Source organism: Colias philodice, chromosome 16 (assembly GCF_061535455.1).
Source record: "Colias philodice isolate Cphi_HAF_F1 chromosome 16, ilColPhil1 Martin Lab GWU primary, whole genome shotgun sequence".
Taxonomy (NCBI): domain Eukaryota; kingdom Metazoa; phylum Arthropoda; class Insecta; order Lepidoptera; family Pieridae; genus Colias; species Colias philodice.
Genome location: NC_143101.1, coordinates 877,718 through 903,814, shown reverse-complemented (window position 1 = coordinate 903,814; position 26,097 = coordinate 877,718). Strand labels below are relative to the sequence as shown.

At 34.9% G+C, this 26,097-nt stretch overlaps 1 protein-coding gene across 6 annotated transcripts in view; it reads left to right on the top strand.

The window, feature by feature from the left end:
- The window catches only part of Nedd4 (E3 ubiquitin-protein ligase Nedd4), a 34,839-nt gene extending 12,481 nt beyond the window's left edge, over positions 1-22,358 (top strand). For 2 of the 6 annotated variants that reach the window (XM_089704993.1, XM_089704995.1), the window contains exons 4-20: positions 850-888; positions 1,324-1,493; positions 2,814-2,955; positions 6,328-6,402; positions 7,582-7,703; positions 8,687-8,804; positions 12,529-12,610; positions 13,245-13,343; positions 14,172-14,315; positions 16,972-17,096; positions 17,545-17,686; positions 18,392-18,601; positions 19,054-19,160; positions 19,552-19,685; positions 20,244-20,472; positions 20,799-20,968; positions 22,117-22,358. In XM_089704993.1, coding sequence (XP_089561119.1) covers positions 850-888; positions 1,324-1,493; positions 2,814-2,955; positions 6,328-6,402; positions 7,582-7,703; positions 8,687-8,804; positions 12,529-12,610; positions 13,245-13,343; positions 14,172-14,315; positions 16,972-17,096; positions 17,545-17,686; positions 18,392-18,601; positions 19,054-19,160; positions 19,552-19,685; positions 20,244-20,472; positions 20,799-20,968; positions 22,117-22,219 — 2,211 coding nt within the window. In that variant the 3' untranslated portion in view covers positions 22,220-22,358. Of the gene's footprint in view, positions 1-849; positions 889-1,323; positions 1,494-2,813; positions 2,956-6,327; positions 6,403-7,581; positions 7,704-8,686; positions 8,805-10,559; positions 11,232-12,528; positions 12,611-13,244; positions 13,344-14,171; positions 14,316-16,971; positions 17,097-17,544; positions 17,687-18,391; positions 18,602-19,053; positions 19,161-19,551; positions 19,686-20,243; positions 20,473-20,798; positions 20,969-22,116 lie in introns of all 6 variants that reach the window. The other 4 variants (XM_089704991.1, XM_089704992.1, XM_089704994.1 and 1 more) reach the window with 4 other exon arrangements.
- Positions 22,359-26,097: the final 3,739 nt, after the last annotated feature.

The window sequence follows — 26,097 nt, the reverse complement described above, 5'->3', positions numbered from 1 at the left end:
TTGGTAATTGTAATAGCGCGACCTAAACTATGATTTAAATAATAATTTACAAGCATTTTTACGATTATCATGATAAAATAATTTCTGTTGTTTCCTAGATCAAATTTTAGTTATGCCAAAAAATGAAGCCTTGGATTTTTTTTATCGTCAATGTATCTAAATTAATGCTTTGAATAATATGCTTTAAATTATTTAAAAAAAGCCAATGTAACTAGAAAAAAGTCTCAAGGCTTGGAACTATTTTTTATTATGTATGTTGTACTGCTTCTAACAAATTGGTCTGTTTGGAGCGTCTTAAATTAAGATTGACCTGGGCTTTATTTTCTACCGACAGAATAGTAGATAATTTTTGTATAATAGTTATATATTCATGTATTTTTTTCGCTCTATATCCGAATTTCTTTATTCACACTGTTGATACAATTTGAATTGTTCTTTGTATAAACACAATTACGGATTGACCTTAAAGATATCATTAAAATAAGTTCCTTATTCAGCTTCTTCCTTAGTTAAAGATATTATCAAGATGTGTTTTTATTTCCAAGAGTATACATATTATAATAATTGAAGCAGAGGTAGACAATAGACATCGAAAAGATATACAATATTACTGAGTTTGGATTAAATAAAGTAGATATCTTTGGAAGACTTAAAAGCAAGTTGAATTAGTTCTTAAGTGACCCTCTATCGGATCGGATATAAGAAACAACGAAAGATAGTATCTTAGTATCAAGGTCTCTATTTGCTAAGAAATTATATTTAATTAATACTGGTAAGCCTCATAAAGAGATTAATAATTTATTAACGATGAAAAGACCTTCGTTAATGTGTAAATTGAATTCATTTCAGACACTAAACCCAGTATGGAATCAGGAGTTTGTATTTCGGGTGAGTTTTATTCTAAAAATAACAAAAAATATACTACAAACTATTATCATTATGAAATTGAATAAATTTTTTTCTAGAATTTATTACCGAGAACCCTACGTCCCAGAAAAGTAGAGCGACAGAAGTTTCTATCCTTAGTATTGTTTTTTCGTTGACTAGACTTATTTTTCTGTTGACTAGTTTTATTTATTTTTTGACGTGACAACGTCTTATAATTCGATAGAGCCGGCTGCACGCACGAAAAAACATGACTCATGCGGCGTTACCTCGCTCTGAGGCGTTCCATGTAAGGCTTGAAGTTCAAGCGAGAGCGCGGAACGAGCGACAAAGAAGCACAATCGGACGTTGTCACGTTCAACTATTGTCAGTAAACCGACTTTACAGACAACCAATTTTTTATTCGTTCACAAATAGACAAATACTTTTCACACACAGGTGAAACCCCAAGAGCAAAAGCTGCTCATCCAAGTGTTCGACGAGAACCGTTTAACCCGAGATGATTTCCTGGGCATGGTCGAAGTGCCATTAGCTAACACGCCGTACGAAACCGCGGCGAGCGCCCGACCGGCGATCACTAAGTACCCTCTGCGACCGCGCAGGTCTGTGTAAGTAGCTTGCCTGTGCGCTGGCGGGTGGGGAGGATTGTCGACCTTATGGCGAGGGAGTAGGGTTGGGAATTGAGTGGCAAATGGAATGATGGGATATGGGTTTGGGATGGAAAATGACGCTTATGTGTAGGGAGGTAGGGTTGATTTTCGTAGGGCAGTAAAAGTAATCGAAATATGATTTTGGGATGTTTTTTAAATGTAGGCGGGTTGGGTTTCAGTTTGAGTGGTTGAAATGTTGGAACGGTGGAACGCAAAAGTGATATATATTTTTTTTCTCATTCATTTCCATTCTTGCTTTTCTCACAATAATTTTGTAAAAATGAACTCTTACTCCACACCATAAGGTTGATATTCCTCCATCCACTCCGCTATCAGAAGCGCGCTTTAATTTGCGATTTTTTTCAGTTCTTTTTATTTCAGCACGCAAAGTGTCTCTAATATGACGGGACATGTATGCACGTTTTTTATTTCGACATTTTTTTTGAAAAGGTCCGAAATTTTTGCTATTTTTGGTTGCGCGTAAGTGATTTTTTGTGTGGACTGTTGCTTAAGTATTTTTTGGACTATTCGTAAGTTTGATGATTTTGCTCAAATTTTAATTTATAAATGTGTATTTTGTTGTGATAGTGACATATTTTATTTTATTTTTGCATTTTTCATAAATATATCCAATGTTAATTCATATATAAGATTAAGATTTTGAAAAAATGAATGTTTTTTTTTTATAAAAATTGTGACTAAACTGTTGTATCGCAGTAATTTTATGGCAAAACTTGTTCTTTCGCTATCAAATCGCAAAAAACCATTTTTGAACTCGTGTAAATTGTTTAGTGTCCTGTTTGTCCCATTTTTAATATAACACCATCTACTGGTACTCACACTTACTCATTCGGTTACACTCTCATTCAGCCACTCACACGCAGGCATTTACACGCGTGTGAGTGTGCGTGTGCGTGTACACGAACACTCACACTTTCAAACAATTTCATTTTTACACAGGAGTGACAGAGCTAGGTTATACCAGGCCAATATACGAAAATCTACGTAATTCGGGACTGTAATTGCTAATTTTACAAATGCGAAAGTGTTTTAGTTTGTTTGTCTTTCTTCCACGTTGAAACGGAGTTTTTTATGTTGTGATTTTTGTGTCCGGACATAGTTATGGTTACTTTACCACGGGGAACATATCATTGGCATTTGAATTTACGTTTACCTTTTTGGGTGAAGCCGCGGGCAACAGCTAGTGCTCTATTATAAGAAATTTCGCAAAAAAAATATCCACTTCGCATATAAACAGTGTACGCACGTACGTTCCAGCGCCCGTTCGCGCGTGCGCGGCTACATCGAGGTGTACCACGCATTGGTGGGGCGCGTGGGCGAGCGGGACGGGGACGAGCCCGCGCCGCCCGACGGCTGGGAGCTGGTCGAGAGCGCGCCGCAGGTGGGCCACGTGCAGCCGGTGAGTGGGGCGGGGCATGGGGCACGGGGCGGGGGGCGAGTGAGCGATATTATCGAGGAAAAATAAAAAAAAATAAAGAGGGGGATTTATCCATAATTAGAGAAAAGAAAGACAAAAAAAATGTGTGCGTGTACTAGTGTACACACTTAAGAAGTGAAACTTCTTTATGGCCTTATTTTTCAAAAAATAATTTACTATACAGGGTGTAATCGTTAAGTGTGCACAGGCGATTATTCCGTAACTATTACAGATATCAAAAAACTTTAAACTGATATCGAAAGTACTTAACCTAATGAGTAAAATGGCCATAATAAATTTTTAAAAATAATACGAGAAATATCTAAAAAATTAACTTTAAACCCTCCCATACATTTAGTATGAGATATGAATATCCCATGTACATGGGTTGATCCAAAAGTAATGATAATCAATATTAAACAAGGTCATTACAGTTAAAATAATTATGTATTTCTCTAGATAGTCTTCTAACTAGATAATATACTTCGATATTTTTTTTCCTTAACTTAGAAAAAAAAAACTTTGACTTCATCTACAAAAACCCCTCAAAATCGGCCATCACTTCGCTGTCGTCTTAAAATTTCTTGTATCGACGGTGTTTCTTGTGCCGAGGTAAGAGATAGAATTAACTAGGAGCTAGATCTTACAAACAGGGTGGGTGTTCAAGCATTTTCAATGCCGATTTTTGATTGGCAGCCATCGCAACTGACGCTTTGTGATCTGGTGCGTTGTCTTGGTGAACCAACATTCAAGACCGAAGTTTGCCATGTCTCTTTTTCTTACTAACCTACCCGCAATCTTTTAATTTGGTCTGTGTAGTAAGAGCCCTGTGTAGTAGTGGCTACCTTCTTAAAATATTCCACATTTCTTCAGCGTCCCAAAAAACTACGGCTTTAATCTATCCCACTAATTTTCACTTTGAAAATCTTCACCGTCACTTTGGAAGCTCGCATCCAGGCCATTGATTGTTTCTTGGTTTCAGCATAAACATGGTGAACCCAGGTAACGCCCATGGTCACAAATCGTGACAAAAAATTATCCTGATCTCATTAAAAATTTAGAAATTCACCCTCTAAATGTCGAATCGTTGTTTCTTCTTTTCGTCGGGAAACATTCTGGCTCGCACTGTTCACATTAAAATTAATGTTAATACTTGGAAACGTGGCCTGTAGATATAATTTTTTTGTGATAACTTAGTGATTACATGAGCAAGCATAAAACATTTATTTTATATTTTTATGTGCACAGGAAATACCCAATTATCATTACTTTTGGATCAACCTATAGATTTAATATGAAAGATTTTAGCTTTTTTTTTTGTTTTTTTGGTTTTCTGCTTTAATTACTTCGCAAATTTGGAGGGAAGTTCATTTAGAAACTGTTAATAGACCTCCTCATTGTATTGCACAATAAGGACGTCACTTCGAAAATCTACTATGAATACAAAATGTATGGGAAATAAATTGTATGGGAGCGTTTAATGTAACATTTTTGGTTATTTCTCGTTTTATTTTTAAAAATTTATTATGGCCATTTTACTCATTAGGTTAAGTACTTTCGATATCAGTTTAAAGTTTTTTGATATCTGCAATAGTTACGGAATAATCGCTTGTGCACACTTAACGATTACACCCTGTATGCAACTTTACAGAAATACGTCGAATCACGCGTGGTAGGGATAAGAAAAAGATGGCGCGTAACGGTAAAATGTCGCGAGTAACGAAAAATTGTTACACTAAATTTTTTTCCAACCCCGATAAAGAAGTTTCCCTTCAAAAAGGGAAAAAATATATTCTAATGATTTTTGAACTATATTTTGTTTTGATGTGTCAGTTAAATCGTAAAAACAGACAGACAGATTTAGCACTATAACATTTTTTGTTGAAAACTATGATTTCTTGTGAAGTTAAAACCACCGCAAATGCTTTTTCATAATTGAATTTAATACAAAAAAAATTTTATAACAAAATAACAAAAAAAAATCATACAAATTCATTTGTACAAAAATATCATTTAAATATTTTAAATTCATCCAAAAACCCATTAAGAGAGGTGTGGCAACGCCGCATTGGCATCAAATTAGCAAAAAACGGCCAGTGACAAAAAAAAACCAAAGCTACGTCTGGCGTCGATCGTGTTAAACTGCTACAAGTATTCGGCGCATGTGTGCGTGACAACTAGTGTACGCGCTGTTACCGGTTCAAACCGGTTCACGGATTCTCAACCTGTTGAAAATTACAGGACCTGCACGACGAGTCTAATTTATGAAACTATGTGAAGTAAACTAAAAAAAATGGTTGTGTCACTTTTTGTCAGACTTTTTATTATTTGCGGAAAATACGTGAAAATAAAAATTTCTAAAAATATTGAACACATGACTTTCAACAATCTTTTATAAAAAATTGCTTTAAACCTACTACAATGCAAAAATTTAAAAAATGGAAAAATATTAATTCGTTCTTCGTCGTCTGGTCTTAGATGTAACATATTTGACTTTTATCATAAATCAAAAATAATGTTACCTACTATAAGATGCATGTTTTCAGTAATTACATTATGAGCTATATTTAATACTAGTGTAGAGTGTAGACATAAATTTTTTCTATACAAATATTATAAAGAGGAAAGGTTTGATTTTTTGTTTGTTTGTTTGTTTGTATGAATTGAATAGGCTCCGAAACTACTTGGCAGATTTGAAAAATTCTTTCACTGTTGGAAAGCTACATCATTTCTGAGTGACATAGGCTAGGTTTTATCCCGGAAATCCCACGGGAACTATGCGGGTTTTTTTTTGAAAACGCGGGCGAAGCCGCAGGCGGAAAGCTAGTTTATAATATTTTTAAAATGTTAAATGTTGCATGTTCTGAATTCAGTATATTTGTTAATCTATAATATAAAAATGAATCGCAAAATGTGTTGGTAAGCGCATAACTCGAGAACGGCTGGACCGATTTCGATAATTCTTTTTTTATTAAATTCCTTGAAGTACGAGGATGGTTTTAATGTAGAGAAAACGTAAATATGTACCACGGGCGAAGCCGGGGCGGACCGCTAGTTGTTAATAAACCACACAAAAACGTCTGAACTGATTTGGATTAAATTTATCAGAAACATAGTCTCAATTAACATTTGGTGTTGTTTTGTATCGACAGTTGAGTCATTAATAACAGAAAAAAAGAACAGTCGATGACAGTGATTTGTATTCACTTATAACAGTGATAATTACAAGTAGCAGTGATTATTCTATTAATAAGTAACAGTCAAAAGTAGCAGTGATTTTTGTATATTAACAAATAACAGTGATAAGTAACAGTGACTAACATTTGCGCTAGTAAAGTCTAGCTTTTGACGTAGGTGTTCGCGGGAACGGTACCAACACTAATCGGGGAGGATGACTGGGTAGTTGTCGACGCAACGCATTTGCCCTTTGTACGTTATATTTTCATTATTTTCACCACTTTACACTAATGGAAACATGCTTAGGTTTCTGTCTGTCTGTCTGGTTATCCAAATTAATTAAAATATATGGATAACTAGTATGAAGCAGTACTAAAATTGTTAAAAAACGTGGTGTTGGAATTAATGCATGCTTTAATAATACAATCAATTTGCTGGTTAATCAAAAAAAAAAAAATCAAAATGAAGACATGAATACTGAATAGTGCCTCTCGCTCGCATGTTAATGATTTTTCTCAAGTGGGAGCAAGATAGCTAGCTATTTGTGGTGGACGGTTGCGGTCACTTTTCTTATAAGGACATGTTATTATATACACATTTTAAGGGATTTTTTTTATTCAATGTGAAGGTAACGCGGTGATTATAAAGCGGTTGTATTGAATACTCCTCAAAGATATTATTTCTTTTTATAAAGTTGGTCCTTCAGTATTTTTGTTAATTTAAGTTAATATAGTAAAGAATAACTGATAAATAATTATATTCACTCCGGCCTAGACCAGTGCAACGGCTCTAATCTTATATGGCCCAATTGAAATTTATCTCTACACGGTGTATAAAGCCCTATATTGTTTGACACTAAAGCATTACAGAGATGGTTTGAAATAATTAATAAATTTTTAATCTAATATATATAAATCTCGTGTCACAATGTTTGTCCTCAATGGACTCCTAAACCTTCTAACCGATTATAATAAAATTCGCACACCATGTGCAGTTCGATCCAACTTGAGAGATAGGATAGTTTAAACATGTAGGTACCACGGGCGAAGCCGGGGCGGACCGCTAGTATAATATAAAATCAGCGACAGGGCTCACAAGGTATTAAATACATTTCGAATATTATTTTTATATAAATGTAAAAAATTTGGAGCCAATCTAGATAAAGGAACATAAAATATATACGTATGGCATAATTAGGCCAGCCTCTCAGTGTATCATCACTGATTTTGATGAACATGTTTGTGTTGTTCCCGACATTATCGAGGAACGCTGAATGCTATGCAAGCTCCGGCCAATTTAAGCGGAGCGTCAATGAAATTGATACAAAATTGTGAAAAAATATTCCTTTTTTGATCAGATAAAGTTGCATGGGTCAGCTAGTACACATAGTTATTGCACACATTCATTCAATATAAGATAAATTGTCAACAGACAATAGGGGGGGATCCACTACCCCCCGGGTGGGAGGAACGACAGGATGCGAACGGACGCACGTACTATGTGAACCACGTGGCCCGGTCTACGCAATGGGAGCGGCCATCGTTGGCTTTTACGTGAGTAGATTTATATATAATTTCAATATTTAAGTTTTCTACATAGAAATGGGGTGTCCCTTTAGACACATAAAACTGAAAGAATAGAATAAATTCATTTAAATTATGGTAATTTTATGAATAGTCGAAGAGCGAAAGAAAGAAAATACATTTCTTACATTAATAACATGATTACACAAAGTTCTTGTAATATGATGCTAAATAAAATTAACTATACGGTAAAAAAAGGATTATATCATTCCACTTTTTTATGAGAATCTATCATACAACCCACAAAGATAATTTAAATAGTGCGTAAGTCTGAGTGTAAACATGCGGGTGAAACCGTGTGCAGAAAGCTAGTTTGCTTATGAATTTTAACAATACATATGGATTAAAAAGAAATATCAAACAGCTTTGCAATTTATGAAGTTGGACTCAATTTTTGCATTTTTTATAATGTATACAGCATTATAATAACAATATTTAAACAGCATTTTAACCCACCATCGTTTCTGACACTTTTACGCCAGAGATATCTTCAAAACTCAAAACCTCAATAAATAAATTTTGAATTTGAATTTGAATTTGAAAACTAAAAAAAGACGGGTTGCACTCCGGGAGTGCCGGCAGAAGTGAAAACTTGATTATTAACGTTGAGCATGTTTGATATTTTGGAATTTGATGAGATTGAGCTTTTTCGATCAGGTCACGTGTCCTGACGCGAGTTTAAGATTTTATACCCATTATAGAAAAGTGCTCAACGCCGCTAAAGAAGTTTTCACTTCAAAAAATTCTTAATTTTTAAATATTTAACTCATACTAACTCGTCGCTGATCCGGTATCCGTCTTACGCTTTTTCGATCAGGTCACGTGTCCTGACGCGAGTTTAAGATTTTATACCCATTATAGAAAAGTGCTCAACGCCGCTAAAGAAGTTTTCACTTAAAAAAATTCTTAATTTTTAAATATTTAACTCATACTAACTCGTCGCTGATTCACAGTCGCAACATGAGCACGGAGTCCCAGGCTGAGCGCATGGAGACAGCGGCGACTGAGTTTCAGCGCCGCTTCCACATCTCAGCGGACGACGAGCACAACCAGGCGAACACGCAGACGCACGTATGTCTTGTCCGTTTGTTTGTTTGTCTGTCTGTTTATCAGCGCATGTTATGTGGGCTTCGGTGTAGTGATGTCTTGTTGAACTAAACTTATTTGAGATTAGAATTTTTTTATTGTAATTTTAAGTCAATATGAATTTTAAATAAGTTAAAAATAAATTAATAAAAGTCGCTTTTATTGATTACTTTTCAAAATGCAGGTATTTAATGCGTTAATTTTAAATTTTTAGAAAAAGGTCCTTCGAGGCGGATCTTAATGCTTACGCGGCTTTTAATATTTTCTATAGTAAATATAAATTATTCAGTTAAATATTGTTTGTCCCGCCTTCGCTTCGCTTCGGTCATTCAGAAGAAATAAATAAATGGCATGAAGAAAATGTATTTACAGTATTTCTATTTCAAAGGAAAATTAAAGTGAAAGTTTATCCAGAAAATGATAAAACACTTAAACCATCTTTCCTTTTTAGAATTCGGTATTTTTATGAAATAGAAGCATGACGGTATATTTTTTGCATGTACTATCGTTTCAAAACAGGTCACATTTTAATAAAAATAAATTGTGATTCGCTTAAATAGAGAAATATTATCTATATTTGAACATTTTTTAAATATAATGGCCACTTAACGTAATTATAGATCTGTTTAGGTGCCAAAAAAGTGAATCAAAAAATTATTCATATCACTTTAAATTTTACCAATTTCGGTTAAAGTTAAATAGCTCGATTCAGAAATAAAAAATGTGTGCGTGTACTAGTGTACACACGTAAGAAGTGAATCTTCTTTATGACCTTATTTTTCAAAAAATAATTTACTTTAGGGAACTTTACAGAAATACGTCGAATCACGCGCAAATGTCACGGGTAACGAAAAAAATGTTACACTAAATTTTTTTCCAACCCCGATAAAGAAGTTTCACTTCAAAAAATGTCATATAAGTAATAAATAATAAGTGTGGGATCCTTAATATGCATGTTGCATGCGAACTTATTTATTTAAGTGCACGTTTAGATGTTTATCAAATATAAAAGAAATGCGTGATTCAAGATAATTTTATTAGGTTTTAGTAATTTCTTCCTAAATGGTCTATATATTGAATAAATAATAATAAAAACGTTCATGCCTCTTCATAAGATGTCATTTTAGAGGTTGGATTTAAATTTTGCAAAATTTTCTGAAAAATTGACAGTAGTTATTTTATGTGCTCAATAACGTCCAAAATGACATCTATTTGTAACTCTTGAACCATTCTATGTATTGGTAGTTGGAACTATGCGTAATTGTTTAAACGTATCTTTTTATGTTTTTAGAAACTTCGCGGCATGGCCTTTGCTGGGTTTGGAGGAAGGAATTGTGTTTCATTCAATGTTATCATTTCATGGCGTTTAATACTGTGTTCTTTAAGTTTTTTCCTTTATTTTTTTCATATATTAAACTTATTAAAGAGCACAGTGTTGGCGGTTCACAAGGAATCACTCTAATTTCATTGCAGGGTGCGACTAATGTCATCATTTTAATCATTATTCTATTGTAAAGTCGGTTAAGGTGATGACGACAAACACGCTAATACAAAAGGTCGCTAGGTAACACCGGGTAGCATATACACTCATTGTGATGTCCCCACATGTCATAGACAATACTGCGGCACTATACTGTGAATACTGTCATAATATTTCTAAAATTCAGTGGTTATTACATGTCTTTTCCATAAAAAATTGAAATGTAACGTAATGTTAGTGTCAATTATGATCTCCGACAGGAGGAAACGAACGATAGGCCGGCAGAAAGCGCAGCCGACACTAGCGAGACGACACCCGAGAGTAATGTCGACACTAATGTCGCGAGAGATGACACAGAAGCGACGCCATTTGCCACGCCAGCTCTCACGCCGGACGCGGAACAAACCGAATCAGTGCCTAATACTAATGACTGTGATACTAATGTAAGAAATAACGAAGAAGACGTAGTATGCGCCAACGAAACGGCCGAAACCTCAACGGAACAAAGTGAACAAGCGAACGAAGTTACCGAACCGGTTCTTAAACCTCAAGCGTCCACCGACAGCATTGATATCGTTGATAACGACAACGAAAACGATAACGAAAACGACAACTTATCTCCGAACAGCAGCCAAGACATCAACTCAGACACGGATACGATAGAAATAGAGTTACGGCCGGCGGTCGACGAGATAATCATAACTAGTCCAGAGGAAACGCAGCGGGAAATAGATGCCGTGAACGGGGAGACGCGGGAGGGGGAAGGGGAAGATGGGGAGAGGCGGGGGGAGGAGGGGATGCGCGGGGGGCGGGATGGGGAGAGGGGGGAGTCTGCGGAGTCGCTGACGTTCGATGAGAACCACTTCAGCACGCCGACGGGGGCGGAGCCCGAGCGCCGCCGCCGCACCACGGCCAGCTCCATGAGCTCTGAGGTAAGGGTGTGTGCCACCCGCCCGAGGGCTGCAAGTCATATAGCGGCCCCGCTAGCTGCTTGGGTGTCTGTGAGTCAGACGTATGGAAAATTGTGTTGTGTTCGTGGAAAATTGGTGGAAATTTGAAGGTTTCAAGATGTGGGCGTTGTGACGTATAGAAAATTGGTGTTAAAAATAAAGATTTTAACGCGTTGAAAACGCGATTTGTTCATTTAATATCCCGACGTTTCGCACTTGAAGCGAGCGTGGTCTCCTCGTGACCACGCAAAATCGTTAAAATCTTTAATTTCTAATATAATACTCGCGTAAAATCAAACACAAGAAAATTCTAAGTTTTAAATTTGACTAACAGTTTTCCATACGTCGGTGTGAGGACATGTGGGCGCACTCGTGACATTGTCGCGGTTATATCCTCGAGTTTAGTAAATAAACTAAATTGTTTGTACAAATCTGTCTTTTGACATAACTCGTAGATGTGACCCGCTCGGCCACGCTTCACTAACAGTGCCATAACGATTAACAAAACACAAACATTGTACATGGACATCACATTTCGTAGGGAACGCACTTGTCAATTTTAAACATTATTACTTTCAGGGAATAGGTGAAGTTTTTTTCGGAGAATAAAGATTATTTTTACTTTTTATTTGGGTTTTAAAATCTTTAATTAGCAAGGTATCATTTGGAGTATTTTCAAAATTGTATAATATGTTTCCTAAATTTTAAAATGCCTAGGTTATTGGTAAGTAGAACTATAAGTTAGGACATCTGAGCACTAACGTTTCTCTCATAAGAAAAACATCACATAATTATCATAGCATTATTTAACAGGGTTGCTTATGCTGAGCCTATTTTGATAAAATCTTATACAATAGATTAGTCGCATGGCATGAATAGTTATAAAATATCTTTTGGCATGCACAGTTTTAGATATACTCACTAAAATGGTCGTATCTAATACTAAATTCTAAGATATATTAGATTTACTAAACGCATACGTGCATGGACTTATTTAGGTACTTACGGTGTTATGCGTCAGCTTACAAAAAAATATTTTGATTGTTCTTATTTAGTCGTAGAATTTAGATGCTTGCTTTAGTAATAAGTTGTAATCAATTAAAAAAGAAGTCATACTTGACCAGATAAAATTATACTTCAAATTGAATTACACACATTATGTGCGTAAAATTCTGGTCAAAAAAGTCATCTAGGTGTAAAAAATTCTTCAAATAATAAATTATAGTGTCTCTTTAGTGCAATAAAGTGTAGTTTTGTTAATAAACGGTTGTGTATGTAGGATGAGACGGACAATTCGTCAGACAGTACGCGGAGCAGCAGCGCGAGCAGCACGCAGAGTCAGAACCTGCCTAATAGTGATGGTATGTATATTTTGTGGTATTTAAGTGTAAAAAATTGTCGAGATTTACTTTGTAGATTTGTGATCCATTGTGTTTCATTCTTGTTTTATATTTTTTTGGCAAATAGCCGAGGATCTCAACCTTTTCTTAGTTTATAAACAAATTACTGAACTTCTAAAATATCTACGCGCTTGTTTCTATTCAACATTGAATGAAAGCGTATAGAGCGTAGATTTATAATCAGTTTTTTTAGTACACTTTACATAATGTAACAAAATAAATATGGAAATTCATTTCAGAAAGTAACCCCCTTTTAAAAAGTTGTTGCTATAATCCTGTAGAGAATATACACAAAAGTTTTATGTAATTATATTATCTTAATCTTAATACTATTATAAAGGCGAAAGTTTGTAAGGATGTATGGATGTATGGATGTATGGATGTATGGATGTATGGATGTTTGTTACTCTTTCACGTAAAAACTACTGAACCGATTACAATGAAATTTAGCACACATATAGGTAGGTAACTTGGATTAACACATAGGATAGGTTTTATCCCGGAAATCCCACGGGAACGGGAACTATGCGGGTTTTCCTTTGAAAACGCGGGCGAAGCCGCGGGCGGAAATCTAGTTTTTTAATATTTTCCTTAGGATTGCCTCCCGGATGGAGCATGCAGCGCGCACCGAACGGGAGGATATTCTTCATCGATCATAACAACAAAACCACTACTTGGGTTGATCCTAGGACAGGTAATTTAGTCAATTATCAATTTTATTAAAATAATGATAAATTTCTTGTGTCAAATAATGTACATAATGTTTTATCATTTTTGTAAACTTTGCGGATACCAGTTTTACTGCACTGATTTCCACTTTATTATTATTTATATGTCAATGTTGTTGTCTTAATTTAATTTTTACTGTTTTGTATATGCAAGTGCGTTTCATTGTCAAGTACAGTTTCATTTATTAGGAATTATTTTTGTTAAAGTTTACTAGTTTTATAGCAAAGTTCAGTTTCAAAGGCCAGAATATTGCTTGGCTTCGACGTGTTGAGATTAGACAACAACCTTATGACACAGCTTATGAGGCGTGCAAAAGTGTGACTAATTATATGTAGTTAAAACAGTGGCATTGCAAAGTGCAGTTTCAAAATCTTTATTTTTTATCACTAAAATTTTGTATACCCTAAAAAAACACCCTATACAATTTGATATTTTGATGTTATGGCATTCAAATGCTTTATAAATATAAATCTATAAAGAAATGGCGGGTCACTAGTGGCTGAGTTGGTCAAGCATCCGCCCAGGATTGGCGTGATAGGATGCGGGTTCGAGTCCCGCCTCGTGATCTAGTTTTTTCTATCTTAATATATATAAATCTCGTGTCACAATGTTTGTCCTCAATGGACTCCTAAACCACTTAACCGATTATAATAAAATTCGCACACCATGTGCAGTTCGATTCAACTTGAGAGATAGGATAGTTTAAACATGTAGGTACCACGGGCGAAGCCGGGGCGGACCGCTAGTTCTTTATAAATTTATAAACACCCTGTATCCAAACCTTACCTTCCAGGGTGTGCCTCAAGTTTACCCAGTACGGCAGTTCGTCCAGAGGTCACTACCACAGTGGAGGGCGAGGCCGATGAGCTCGGACCCTTGCCGGAGGGGTGGGAGGAGAGGGTGCATACTGATGGACGGATCTTCTTTATTGATCATAGTGAGTGATACATACTTAGGGATGGATGAATAAATCATTGAAAATACGTTATTTGCATAAAAAAAAGATGAAGATGGAAACTAACCCATTGAGCCCCAAGCGGCCCGATCGGTCCCAGACACAATAGATTTTCTATTGTGTCTGTGGTTCCGGGGCCTGAGTTACTAAAGGATTTGACTACACTAATATTATAAGGGCTAATTTTTCAATCCTTGGTTTAAACTTATTCATCGAATAACGTATTAAACTACCATTTCAAAAATGTATTCTAATAGGCTATTTGACAGTATAAAAAATAAATCACTTTTTTGTGTAATCCATATATATATAAGGTTTTTGAAGCGATTTGAATTAATAAATGATATAAATAATAACTTATTTATTTATAAATCGTCGAGAAAAAACATCATATTTTTTAAAATTAACACGTGACCGAAAACATCCATGATTGGCTGCATCTGCCATGACGTCACAGCTGCGTAAATAACAAGTGATCCCAACGTTTACTCACGTCGTTGCTGAATTTCGCTTTTGGTTTTGTTTCTTGTATAACTTATTTCTTGTGATTCAAGGTGTCTGTAATCAGTTTTGTTCTTTATGTGTTATTTTTGATTGTCATGGAACCTAATTTCGAAAAAGCAGACAGTAGAAATCTACCTGAAGTGGACGCTATAATGGTTGGCATGTTCTTTAAAAACAACCCAGATTTTTACGCTCCTGAATTGAGAAATGTGAAAACAGCTACGTAAGTTAATATTTCAATCGTCATTCATTACCTTTTTAGTTAAATGTACAAACATGAATCACAATAGCACAATAATTACGAAGTATACATTTTTTAGGTTATGCCCTTTGATTGATTATTTTCAATATCAATATAAACACGTCATCATCAATTTATATATATATCATTATCTTACCTCAAGCAGGTAAGTAATGAGACGATTTATAATATGTATTGCAAATAAAATAAACTGCCTACTAGGTATTCAACACCATACTTACATCGAAGTGGTCTTCACAAAAAAATATAACTGTTGATATAATATCTAATATCTTGGATATTACCTTGGATTTCTGCGAGCTAACTGCAACCACTTTCTACGCATTTTTATATCTTTTGGAGCACATATAAATAGTTTGTCAGGGGTTTTAATAGTTGTATTTCTGCATCCAGGAACTACACACAACCTATAAGAACTCATTTTCTAGTTTTTAAACAGATAATTATACTAACAGTTTAATTGTACTATAATTAAAACAAAAACGAACAATAAGTACTAGGAGCAAGTTGATGTTTACGCCGCTGTGACGTCACCATGGTCGCGAGACGCCATATTCTTCAAAATTGTGTTTTGGCGGCATATTTGAATATCACGTTTTTATTTTCCATTTTCTCAATGAATAACTACAAAAAATTAAGAAACATGTGTTTTGTGTGCTCTATAAACGTATCTTAATAATTTGAGACAGTTTTCAAAACCTTGTCAAATAGCCTATTGTCCGTATTTGACAGTTTACAGGTGACATTTTAAAATGTTCGTGCAATACTTTATTGGACGGATAAATTTTAACCAAGGATTGAAAAATCGGCCTTAAAGAGAATAGATTTGTATTTTTCTTTGATCTTTAATAACAGCTAGATTAAACAATCAGCGACAAAAAATGTTTTCATTAAAACTCCACTGTGTGTTCAGTTTTGGTGCTTTCTCAATCCTAGTAGTAATTTAGGTAGCTGAGCCTAAGTCGAAAAAAATATATATTATAATAGAAATACACCTTAGGGCTCTTTCAATTTATGCGTTTCGTATCGGACCGCTACAGTGCCGAAGCGGTGCGTTTGTCGTACGGCGCACGGCCGGTCGTTTGTTTTCATACAAAATGCACGGTGCGGCAACAGTACGGCGTCCGTACCGCGAACGCTCGACAGCAGGACGGCAACGTCGCAAGTCCCATAGGGATGTCGGAAATGCAATAAAGTATCGATATATATCGTATCGATGTTTTTTGAAAATATATCAATATCGATATTGATATTTTTATTACAAAATATCGATATATCGGTATGATTTGTCATTTGACAGAGAATATTCGTGCTCTAAAAATTAATTTTTTGGTCTAATCTAATTCAATCATCTTACATTTCTACGGGTACTCAAGTATAGAAATACGCGCGTTTTGAGGTTATAATGTATAAGTCAGTCGTGGTAATTATACGGACGGGCAGTTGAAATTGAAATTGACTAACAGAGTTGCCAACTTAAAAACCAAACTATAAATTTAAAACAGCACTAGCATACAAACGCACGGCAGTCAGATACGCTTTCAATTTAAGCGTTTGGTAACGGACTGCTACCGTACTGCAACGGCACGGCCGCGGGTTATAACTAGCGGCACGGAAAACGTGCGGCAGCGGTCCGATACGAAACGCATAAATTGAAAGAGCCCTTACATTATTACCTTAATAAACTTGATTTTGCTTTAATGTTTGTTTCTTTCGACTAGTATATTGACAAACATATTTGATGACAGTTTAAATTATTTTACCTTTTGCATTAATCAGCTATACCAAATCAAGGCACCATGTGTAAACGTCAGTAAGAATATATGAATAAATATTGTATTTTTAGTTAAATTTGTGTGTATGTTTTGTCAGACACCCGCACGACTCAATGGGAGGACCCACGACTATCGAACCCGCAGATCGCGGGCCCGGCCGTGCCCTACTCGCGAGATTACAAGCGCAAGTACGAGTACCTCAAGAGTCAGCTGCGTAAGCCGGTGAGATATTTTGAAACTACCCTCGTTTGAAAAAAAAAACACATAAAAGTACCCTCATTTTCATTAAAAATATGTTTAAAATTGTGGGAGTACCCTACTAGTCCATTTACACCTTTAAAAGTCAGCCTACCCTCGTTTATTTCTTAAAAGTATCCCAAAAAAGGGTTTAATATTGCGCCTCTTTTCCACAAAACAAAAGTTTCTTATAGTGTGGGATTACTACGTCGCTAAAATCTATGTTTAATAGTCGATTAACAGATCGTTATAAATATACAAGCAGTATTCATTGAAATTGACATCAAATTTCGTGCCAGTAATGTTCAAATTAGATTGTATCGTTCATTAGAAAACTCTGCCTAAACGTATAGGCAGAGTTTGTCGTCCGATAGTTTTTGTGTTATTTATTAATTTTAATTGTATTCTAAACGTAAATTGTATATATTTACAGAGCAACGTACCCAACAAGTTCGAAATTAAAGTGCGAAGGAATTCAATACTTGAAGACTCGTATCGTATCATAAGTTCCGTGAGCCGAGTGGATCTGCTCAAGACGAAGCTGTGGGTCGAGTTCGAGTCGGAAGTTGGGCTTGGTGAGTGTTTAACTCAAACTCTGATATTTTTTGTTAATTTAATAAACTGAACTGTTAAATACAAAAAGAAATTGTTTACCGTTCGGTTGTTTGGTTCATGTATTTATACCGCCGACTAAATTAATAAATATGTTAAGTGCTCTTTCACACAAAACCAGTTAATCGGATTTGTATGAAATTTGAAAGGGAAAAGGGAAAGATCAGTCTGATTAAGCCTCTTTTTATTCCTCATTTTTCACTTTAAAACCTTTTTATTTTTGTGCAAAACAAAACCAATCATATAAATAATTCCACCGATATTACAGACGCGAAACTTTGTAATAATGTATGTATGTAGGTTTCTAACACGCAAAAAACAACTTCATAGATTATGACGATACTTGGCAAATGTAGCTTATATATAGAATAACACATACGCTACAAAAATTCAATCCTTTAGCACAACCTGTATTATATCCATACTAATATTATAAATGCGAAAGTTACTCTGTCTGTCTGTCTGTTACTCAATCACGCCTTAACTTCTGAACCAATTTGCATGAAATTATGTATAGAGATATTTTGATAGCCGAGAAAGGGAAAAGGATAGGTTTTATCCCGGAAATCCCACGGGAACGGGAACTTTGCGGGTTTTTCTTTGACTGCGCGGGCGATGCCGCGGGTGGAAAGCTAGTTAATTATAACTATATAAAAATTTATTTACAGATTACGGCGGCCTAGCCCGCGAGTGGTTTTTCCTCCTTTCCAAGGAAATGTTCAACCCTTACTACGGATTGTTCGAATACTCCGCGATGGACAACTACACGCTGCAGATAAACCCCAACAGTGGGGTCTGTAATGAGGAGCATTTGAACTACTTCAAGTTTATAGGCCGAGTCGCTGGCATGGCGGTCTATCATGGCAAGTTGCTGGATGGTGAGTGAATGCTTAGGTTTATCAATTTAATCTAATTTTGATAGGTTAGGTAGTAGTAGGTAGGAAAGTAAGGGCCAATAATTCCTCGCTAATTTCTATCCTCAATAATTTCTTGTTATATCGGGGGTATCTTAAATCTAAAGTGTATGCCAACAAACCAACTTCTCTAGTGCATTTAAAAGAAAATATCCGGCACTAAATGGCAGCCATCACTGTGTCTACCTGCCGAGCTGTCATAAATAATTTTACTGTTCGATTAAATGAGTCCCGTGAACGCAATGGACTGCATTTGGACGATATTATTTTAAAGAAATAAATTCCCATATTATGCACTTTAATAATTAATAAACATTTTATCAATACACCGCTTTTTTTTTATTCATCCACAAAATATAAACTTTCTTTTGAGACACCTTGTATATTTAAAAAAATAAATCGTTTCCTTTTTCCAGCATTCTTTATCCGTCCATTCTACAAAATGATGCTCGGCAAGCCAATAGACCTGCAGGACATGGAGTCGGTCGACTTGGAGTATTACAACTCGCTCATGTGGATACGGGTATAGATAATTTTATATTTTACCTAAAATTGATGCTTTGTCTTATTTTTCTGATACAGGTCGAGTTTTGTAGTTTGCCACTTTTATAAATAAAGTGGTATTTTCAATAATATAATCTCTTTAAAAAAAATTATAACATGGTTGTTCTTTGTAAATGGCAATGTTTCATTGTCACTGCAATTTCAATATAATTATTATGGTCACAGTACTTCTGACATTATTATTATACTTACCTCTGACAAAATCACATCGCTTACAATCACAGGAATTCTGACACGATTTCGATCCACCTTAAACAGACAGATTTAATTAAAACCTTGAATACTTATGAAGGATCGGTGACAATACAATAATTTCATGATTTTTTTTATTATTATTATTATATTTACAGGACAACGACCCGTCAGAATTGTACCTTACTTTCGCGGTAGACGAAGAGCAGTTTGGGAAAACTTACCAACGTGAACTGAAACCCAACGGTGCTAACATACCGGTCGATGAGGAGAACAAGGACGAGTATATAAAGTAAGTGTCGATTTAGTGTTAGTGTCAAAAACAAGTGCAATTTTCCAGTTTTATTAAGTTTCCCTATTGAGTAGGGTTGTTAAGAGATCTTCCGTCTTGATTTGAATGTCTGGTTGATTAATATAACGTATTTAACCCATTGAGCCCCGAACGGCTCGATCGGTCCACGACACAATAGATTTTCTATTGTGTCTGTGATTCCGGGGCCTGAGTTATTACGAGATTTTCCATGATGAGTAAATCTGTTCGATAATGATGACCTTAAAATTAAAATTGGTTAAGTCTTGACGTAGTATTTAGTTTTTAACCGACTAAAATCTCAATTTGACAATATTTTATTTGTGTTTGTTACCTCAGAATATTCGATTTGAATTGATTTTGATTATTTTTTTAAGCAATACATAAATTATGTAATTTTAATAAATTTGTTCTAATTTTGAGAAATTGAGGGTGGTTCTGTTTTTTGTTAAAAATAATGACATCTAAATAGTACATTACGCTCCTGTCCCTAGCACATTAGTCCAACTAGTTTTTTTTACATTACGCTCCTGTCCCTAGGTCAGTAATCGAATGGCGCTTCGTGCGGCGTGTGCAAGAGCAAATGAACGCGTTCCTCGAAGGCCTGGGAGCCTTAATTCCACCTGCACTGCTGAAGATCTTCGACGAGCACGAGCTTGAGCTGCTGCTGTGCGGCATCCAGAGGATCGATGTGCGGGACTGGCGCGCTAATACACTGTACAAGGGGGATTACCATGCTAATCACCTGGTGGTGCAGTGGTTTTGGAGGGTGGGTCTGATCTTTGAGCAAGAAAAAATCCCAAACAAAAAATTTTTTTTTACTAATTTTGGAAATTGGCACCTTTTATAGTGCCGTTAATTATTTGTCAAACCTTTTACCCAATAAAAATAAGGAATAAATAAATGTAAATACGAACATGTTTACAAAATTTGCAAAAAATAAAACTCCATTCCCCCTTAGATTGCTGAAATACGTTGAAGGAAATCTAGTCCCTTTCAGTCGATCCCTTTTGAACATTGTCCAATTCTAACCATTTGCAGGCGATTTAGTTTTTGCTAAAAATATTATTATTAATAAAATCTCCCAATTTCTAGGTGGTACTCTCATTCTCGAACGAGATGAGGTCCAGACTGCTCCAATTCGTGACGGGAACATCTCGGGTACCGATGAACGGCTTCAAAGAGTTATACGGGTCGAATGGACCCCAACTGTTCACTATTGAGAAGTGGGGCGAGCCGGATAACTACCCGAGGGCGCATACTTGGTGAGTGGAGAGTAAGAAATATAGGATAAAGGCAGTGATTAAACAATAAACAACTAGACTTAAATGAACACTAATAACACTAAATAATAATGGTCCGAAGCAAATCTCTGCCTTTCGTGTATAAAGCAGAGTTTTCTAATTAGCGATATTTGTTTCAATTAATGTTTTATACAACGCTTCTCGGATATTTTACGACGAACTTTTATAGGCGTTTGAGTAGTTATTTATAGAAGGCCAAAAGTTGGTACTGTTACCACACCACCTTTTGGCTATACTGCTCAAAACTGGCTAATGCTGTTTAATGGCTAAATGAATAAAATGACATGTTGTCCAAAGACAGTCTCAGCTAAGTTATGATATGCAATTAAAGTTTTATATTTCCATGCGCAGCATCATTAAACTCTCTCATAAAATGAAATGTATCTTAACATAACGAGTCCTTCGATTTTCACTCACGGTTATCTTTCGATCGTAAATATCGATAAGCATGTCATTTGTTTATATATTATGTGGAATAATTACTCTTTTTTTCGGTACTTATTGTCGAGCCAATTTAATAGGCAACATTTGACGTCTATCAATTTTATCTTCATAGGGTGGTAACCTGCTTAAAAACATCGATTAAAGTGAATTAATCGATACGAACTTGAAACATTTGTCAATCGAACTTGTCAACACATGTCAATATTATTTATGATCATTTTTTTATTTTTATTCCCAAGTAATCAATGCATTCGATTCTAGATGTCAGATTTCGATTTTTAGAGTAACGTCTCTGGTATTTAAAAAGAAGAAAGGTTTATTGACACAAAATTGTAGCGACGTCAGTTCTTTAAATCAGAAATTGTTTATTATGTTTAGAATGGTTTATCAGTAAAATCAAATCCTAAAATTAGTTGTATCGGTCATTATTATTATAAATATGTAATCGTAATTGAAAAAAGTTAAGCAAATGTGCAGTTCTAACAAAACGAAATATCATGTTATTCTATGTCGTCGTTACTAGGTTACGTTGTTGAATTTTGTTGAACTGTCAAATGTTGCCTATTAAAATGGCTCTACTATAGTAAAGTAACATATTTGTATATTAATTTAACCATTTATTTTATGTATTTTTCTGCATTAATAATTATTATGTTCTCTTACAGTTTCAACCGAATCGATCTCCCGCCATACGAGAGCTACCAGCAGTTACGCGAGAAGCTCATAAAGGCCATCGAGGGCTCGCAGGGCTTCGCCGGCGTCGACTGATCGCCTTGTTGCTGTTGTTGCTCTTGTTGCTGATGCACTGGGACTCGTTGCTCGTTGTTGCTGATGCACTGGGACTCGTTGCTGTTGTTGCTGCAGTTGTAAATGTGGGATTGTTGCAACTGCGAGTGTTGTAAATGTGGCAACTGTTGCAAGTGCAACAAAGTGTTGTAAATGGTCATAAGGGAGTTGTTGCAAGTGTGCAAGTTGTTGTTGAAAATGAAAGTGGCAACGGGAGTGATGTCAACTGCAGTTGATAAAAGAAAGAATTAATTTAAAACAACAACAAGCAGTGTTGTTATTAAAAATAGTGTGTCAGTTGCTACAGTCGATGCTGTTACAGTAAATTTGACAGTTTTTATAATTGCTGTTACAGTTAACGTAACAGGAATAACAATTACTACTATTACGGCATATTACTTGCGTTACTGTAACAGTCAATGTGATAATGATGATTGTTCCTTCATTTGTTGCTGTACTATAGTTATTGTTCAAGTTGCTGTTATATTTACTGTGACAATTAATAGGGCAGTGATGATAGAAGCAATGATTGCTGTAGTTCCTATTGTAGCAATTGCAACACTGCAACATTTGCCACTGCTGTTGCTATCACTCTCATTGCAAATACTGTTTGCACCTTGTTGCTCCCGTTGCTCCCATTGTTGCAGTTGCAATAGTTTTGCACCTTCTTGCTCCCGTTGCTTCAGTTGCAACAACACTGTTGCACCTTGTTGCAGTTGCAACAGGGTTGCCACACCGCGAAAGCCATCCATACAGATACACGCCTTAACTAGTTAAGTATAAGCTATACGGCACTTAAGGATTTAAGTTAAGCGCAGTTAAAGGCCTATTCAAACAACAGCGGTATGGCACGCGATTAAATATCTTACGTAGTATATTATAGAGACTATAATTGCTTGCCGATCGGTATACTCGGATTATAGTCTCTATAATATACTACGTCACACCCCGGACACTCCATACAAAATGATCGTTTTGACAGTCACACTGTAGAGACTGCAAATGTGTGTGTTAACGCTTTATGGTTGGCACATTTGTGACTAGCGTAAAGAATTTCGCGTTTTTCTGATGAAATACACCCGTAAACAGCACAATGTCTAACCATTTTCTACGAACAGCGATAATCACAAATCCAAAATAATAAAATTTAAGTCAATTTGATTAATGTTCAATTATTATGTAATTATTGTAAGAATAGCTGTAAGGAATCAGAAATAAATAAATAAATAAATGATCGTGCGGGGTGAGGTAAGTGTTTAATTTTGGCGGGAGGCGGAGAGTTTTTGTAGCGTTTAGCTACTATTATACAGGGTGTAATCGTTAAGTGTGCACAGGCGATAATTCCGTAACTATTGCAGATATCAAAAAACTTTAAACTGATATTAAAAGTACTTAACCTAATGAGTACATTGACAGTAATAACTTTTTAAAAATAAAACGAGAATTTTCCAAAAAAATTACATCAAATTTAGTATTAAATATGACTATTCCAAACATTGATTATGAAAGATTTTACATTTTTATTGGATTTTGTGCTTTAATTACTTCGCAAATTTTAATGAAAGTTTATTTAGAAACATTAAATAGAGCTCGATGTGGAATACAATGGTATTTCAAAACGAGGATGTCATTTCGAACATTTGCTTTGAACACAAAATGTATGGGAAATAAAATGTATGGGAGCGTTTCATGTAACATTTTTGGGTATTTCTCGTTTTATTTTTAAAATGTTATAATTGTCATTTTACTCATTAAGTATAGTACTTTCAATATCAGTTTAAAGTTTTTGATATCTGTAATAGTTACGGAATAATCGTCTGCGCACACTTAACGATTACACCCTGTATATTCTGTGACTACGTAAGATTTAATCGCGTACCATCAGGATACCTAATTGTATGGATATCTAGTTTGGATGGGCCTTAAGTTTTATTTTACAGGATTTTAACGCCATTCTTATTAATATGATCTTGGAAGTGCTTATCGAGTATTTTGTATGCGTTTTAACATTTCTGATTTGTGACAACCTTAGTGTAGGGTTGTCAACGCCCGATGTGATTTTGTAGTCTTTGCTACTATTTATTTATTTTTTAATACATTTTTTTCGGTCTGTTCTTGATTTCTTAATCATATTATTCTTGGGTTTTATTGTTTTGGTCTGAATTTATGACCATAATACAAGCTTAAAACTAACCTACAAGTTTTTAATACACAGAAATCGAGATTTTTGATTTCTTAGTACGAAAAGACAAGAATACAGTATTATGTATGTTGAATGTTCAATACAATATTTAAGTTGTTTTTTTTTTTATAAGCAAAGACTACAAAATCAATGGCCTGTCAAATCTAGCTACTACAATTAATTTTTGCTCACTTCTATTGCGTTTACTATATTTATACTTGTAAATAGAAATTTCGACGCGTTAGTACAGCTGTCCAAGGTTCGATTCTCGGCTCACGCGTCTAAATTTTCTAGTCAATTTCGGCTTAAACTTAAATCTGCATATTTTAAGTAAAAAAACTAAATTATTATGTGCTCGTATAGTCTTTATATTATTTTTTACACATGGGAGTAGAAGTTATCTCTAGCAATGTCAACATAAAAATATATTTATTACATTTTCATCAAATGCTCTATAAATCTAAAGTTAGATATGGCGTCGAAATTCAAAATTTTTATAATTGCTTAAAACACATTTTTAAATAACTACGCTTGTGTTTATAATTTTCTAAAATAATGTCAATTATAAGTCTTCTAAACCATTATTTTAATATAAAAATATCTGATTGCAAAATTATTCGCTTCACTTATAACAAAAAGTAAAAATAAATTATTTGACAACGAATGATCATAAAAAATACGAAGCTTGTAAAGAATTTGCTCATTTCTATTATGGAGTTGTTAAGTGTATTATTTAATAGTTCTCTCCACAACCATATAATATATAAAGCTTGCATCCCATAATCCCATTTTTTATATAAAAATTGTTTGTAAAGTCGGTTTACTGACGATAGTTGAACGTGATAACGTCCGATTGTGCTTCTTTGTCGCTCGTTCCGCGCTCTCGCTTGCACTTCAAGCCTTACATGGAACGCCTCAGAGCGAGGTAACGCCGCATGAGTCATGTTTTAGCGTGCCGGCGCTATCGAATTATAAGACGTTGTCACTTCAATAAAATGGGATTCGAACTCATCTGACGCTTGCAATAACATAACGTCCCATTCCTTGAAAAATTAAAAATTCTTGTAAATAATTGCTAAAATATATGCAAAGAAAACGTAATGCAATAACTGTGCCTAATCGAAATAAAAAATAAAAATAAACACAATGCAATAAATAAATATTGTGTTCACAACAACCCATAAGTGTCTTATGATATATTAGAAAGATATTTACACGTGTTAGACACGTTGCATTGGCGGATTTTATCCAATATTATCAATGTGAATCGAAAAGTATTTTTAATTGTTTTAATATTATTTATCCCGACTTACTTGATGAAGATGTTACTTTCTAAAGGTGAAATAGATTTGAGTTAAATCATCAAAGAAACATAAGTTAATCTTTCCTCTGTAATATAAGTTTTGATTTGAAATTTGTCGCGTTCGCTTCGCTAGCTCGCTTCGCGCGCATTTTGCACTTTGTAAATATAAAAAAAAACTTACATTTTATTTGAATGGTGATTAAAAATTATTGAAAAATAAAATATGAAATTTCTTTCTGAAAATTATTAAAAAATTAAATGCGAATTCACATTGATAACACTGGATGAACCCATTGTATGAAACTATTCGATTATTTAACAAATCTGCACACTTGTAACTTATATACCTTGTGCTTATTTATTTTTTAATATATT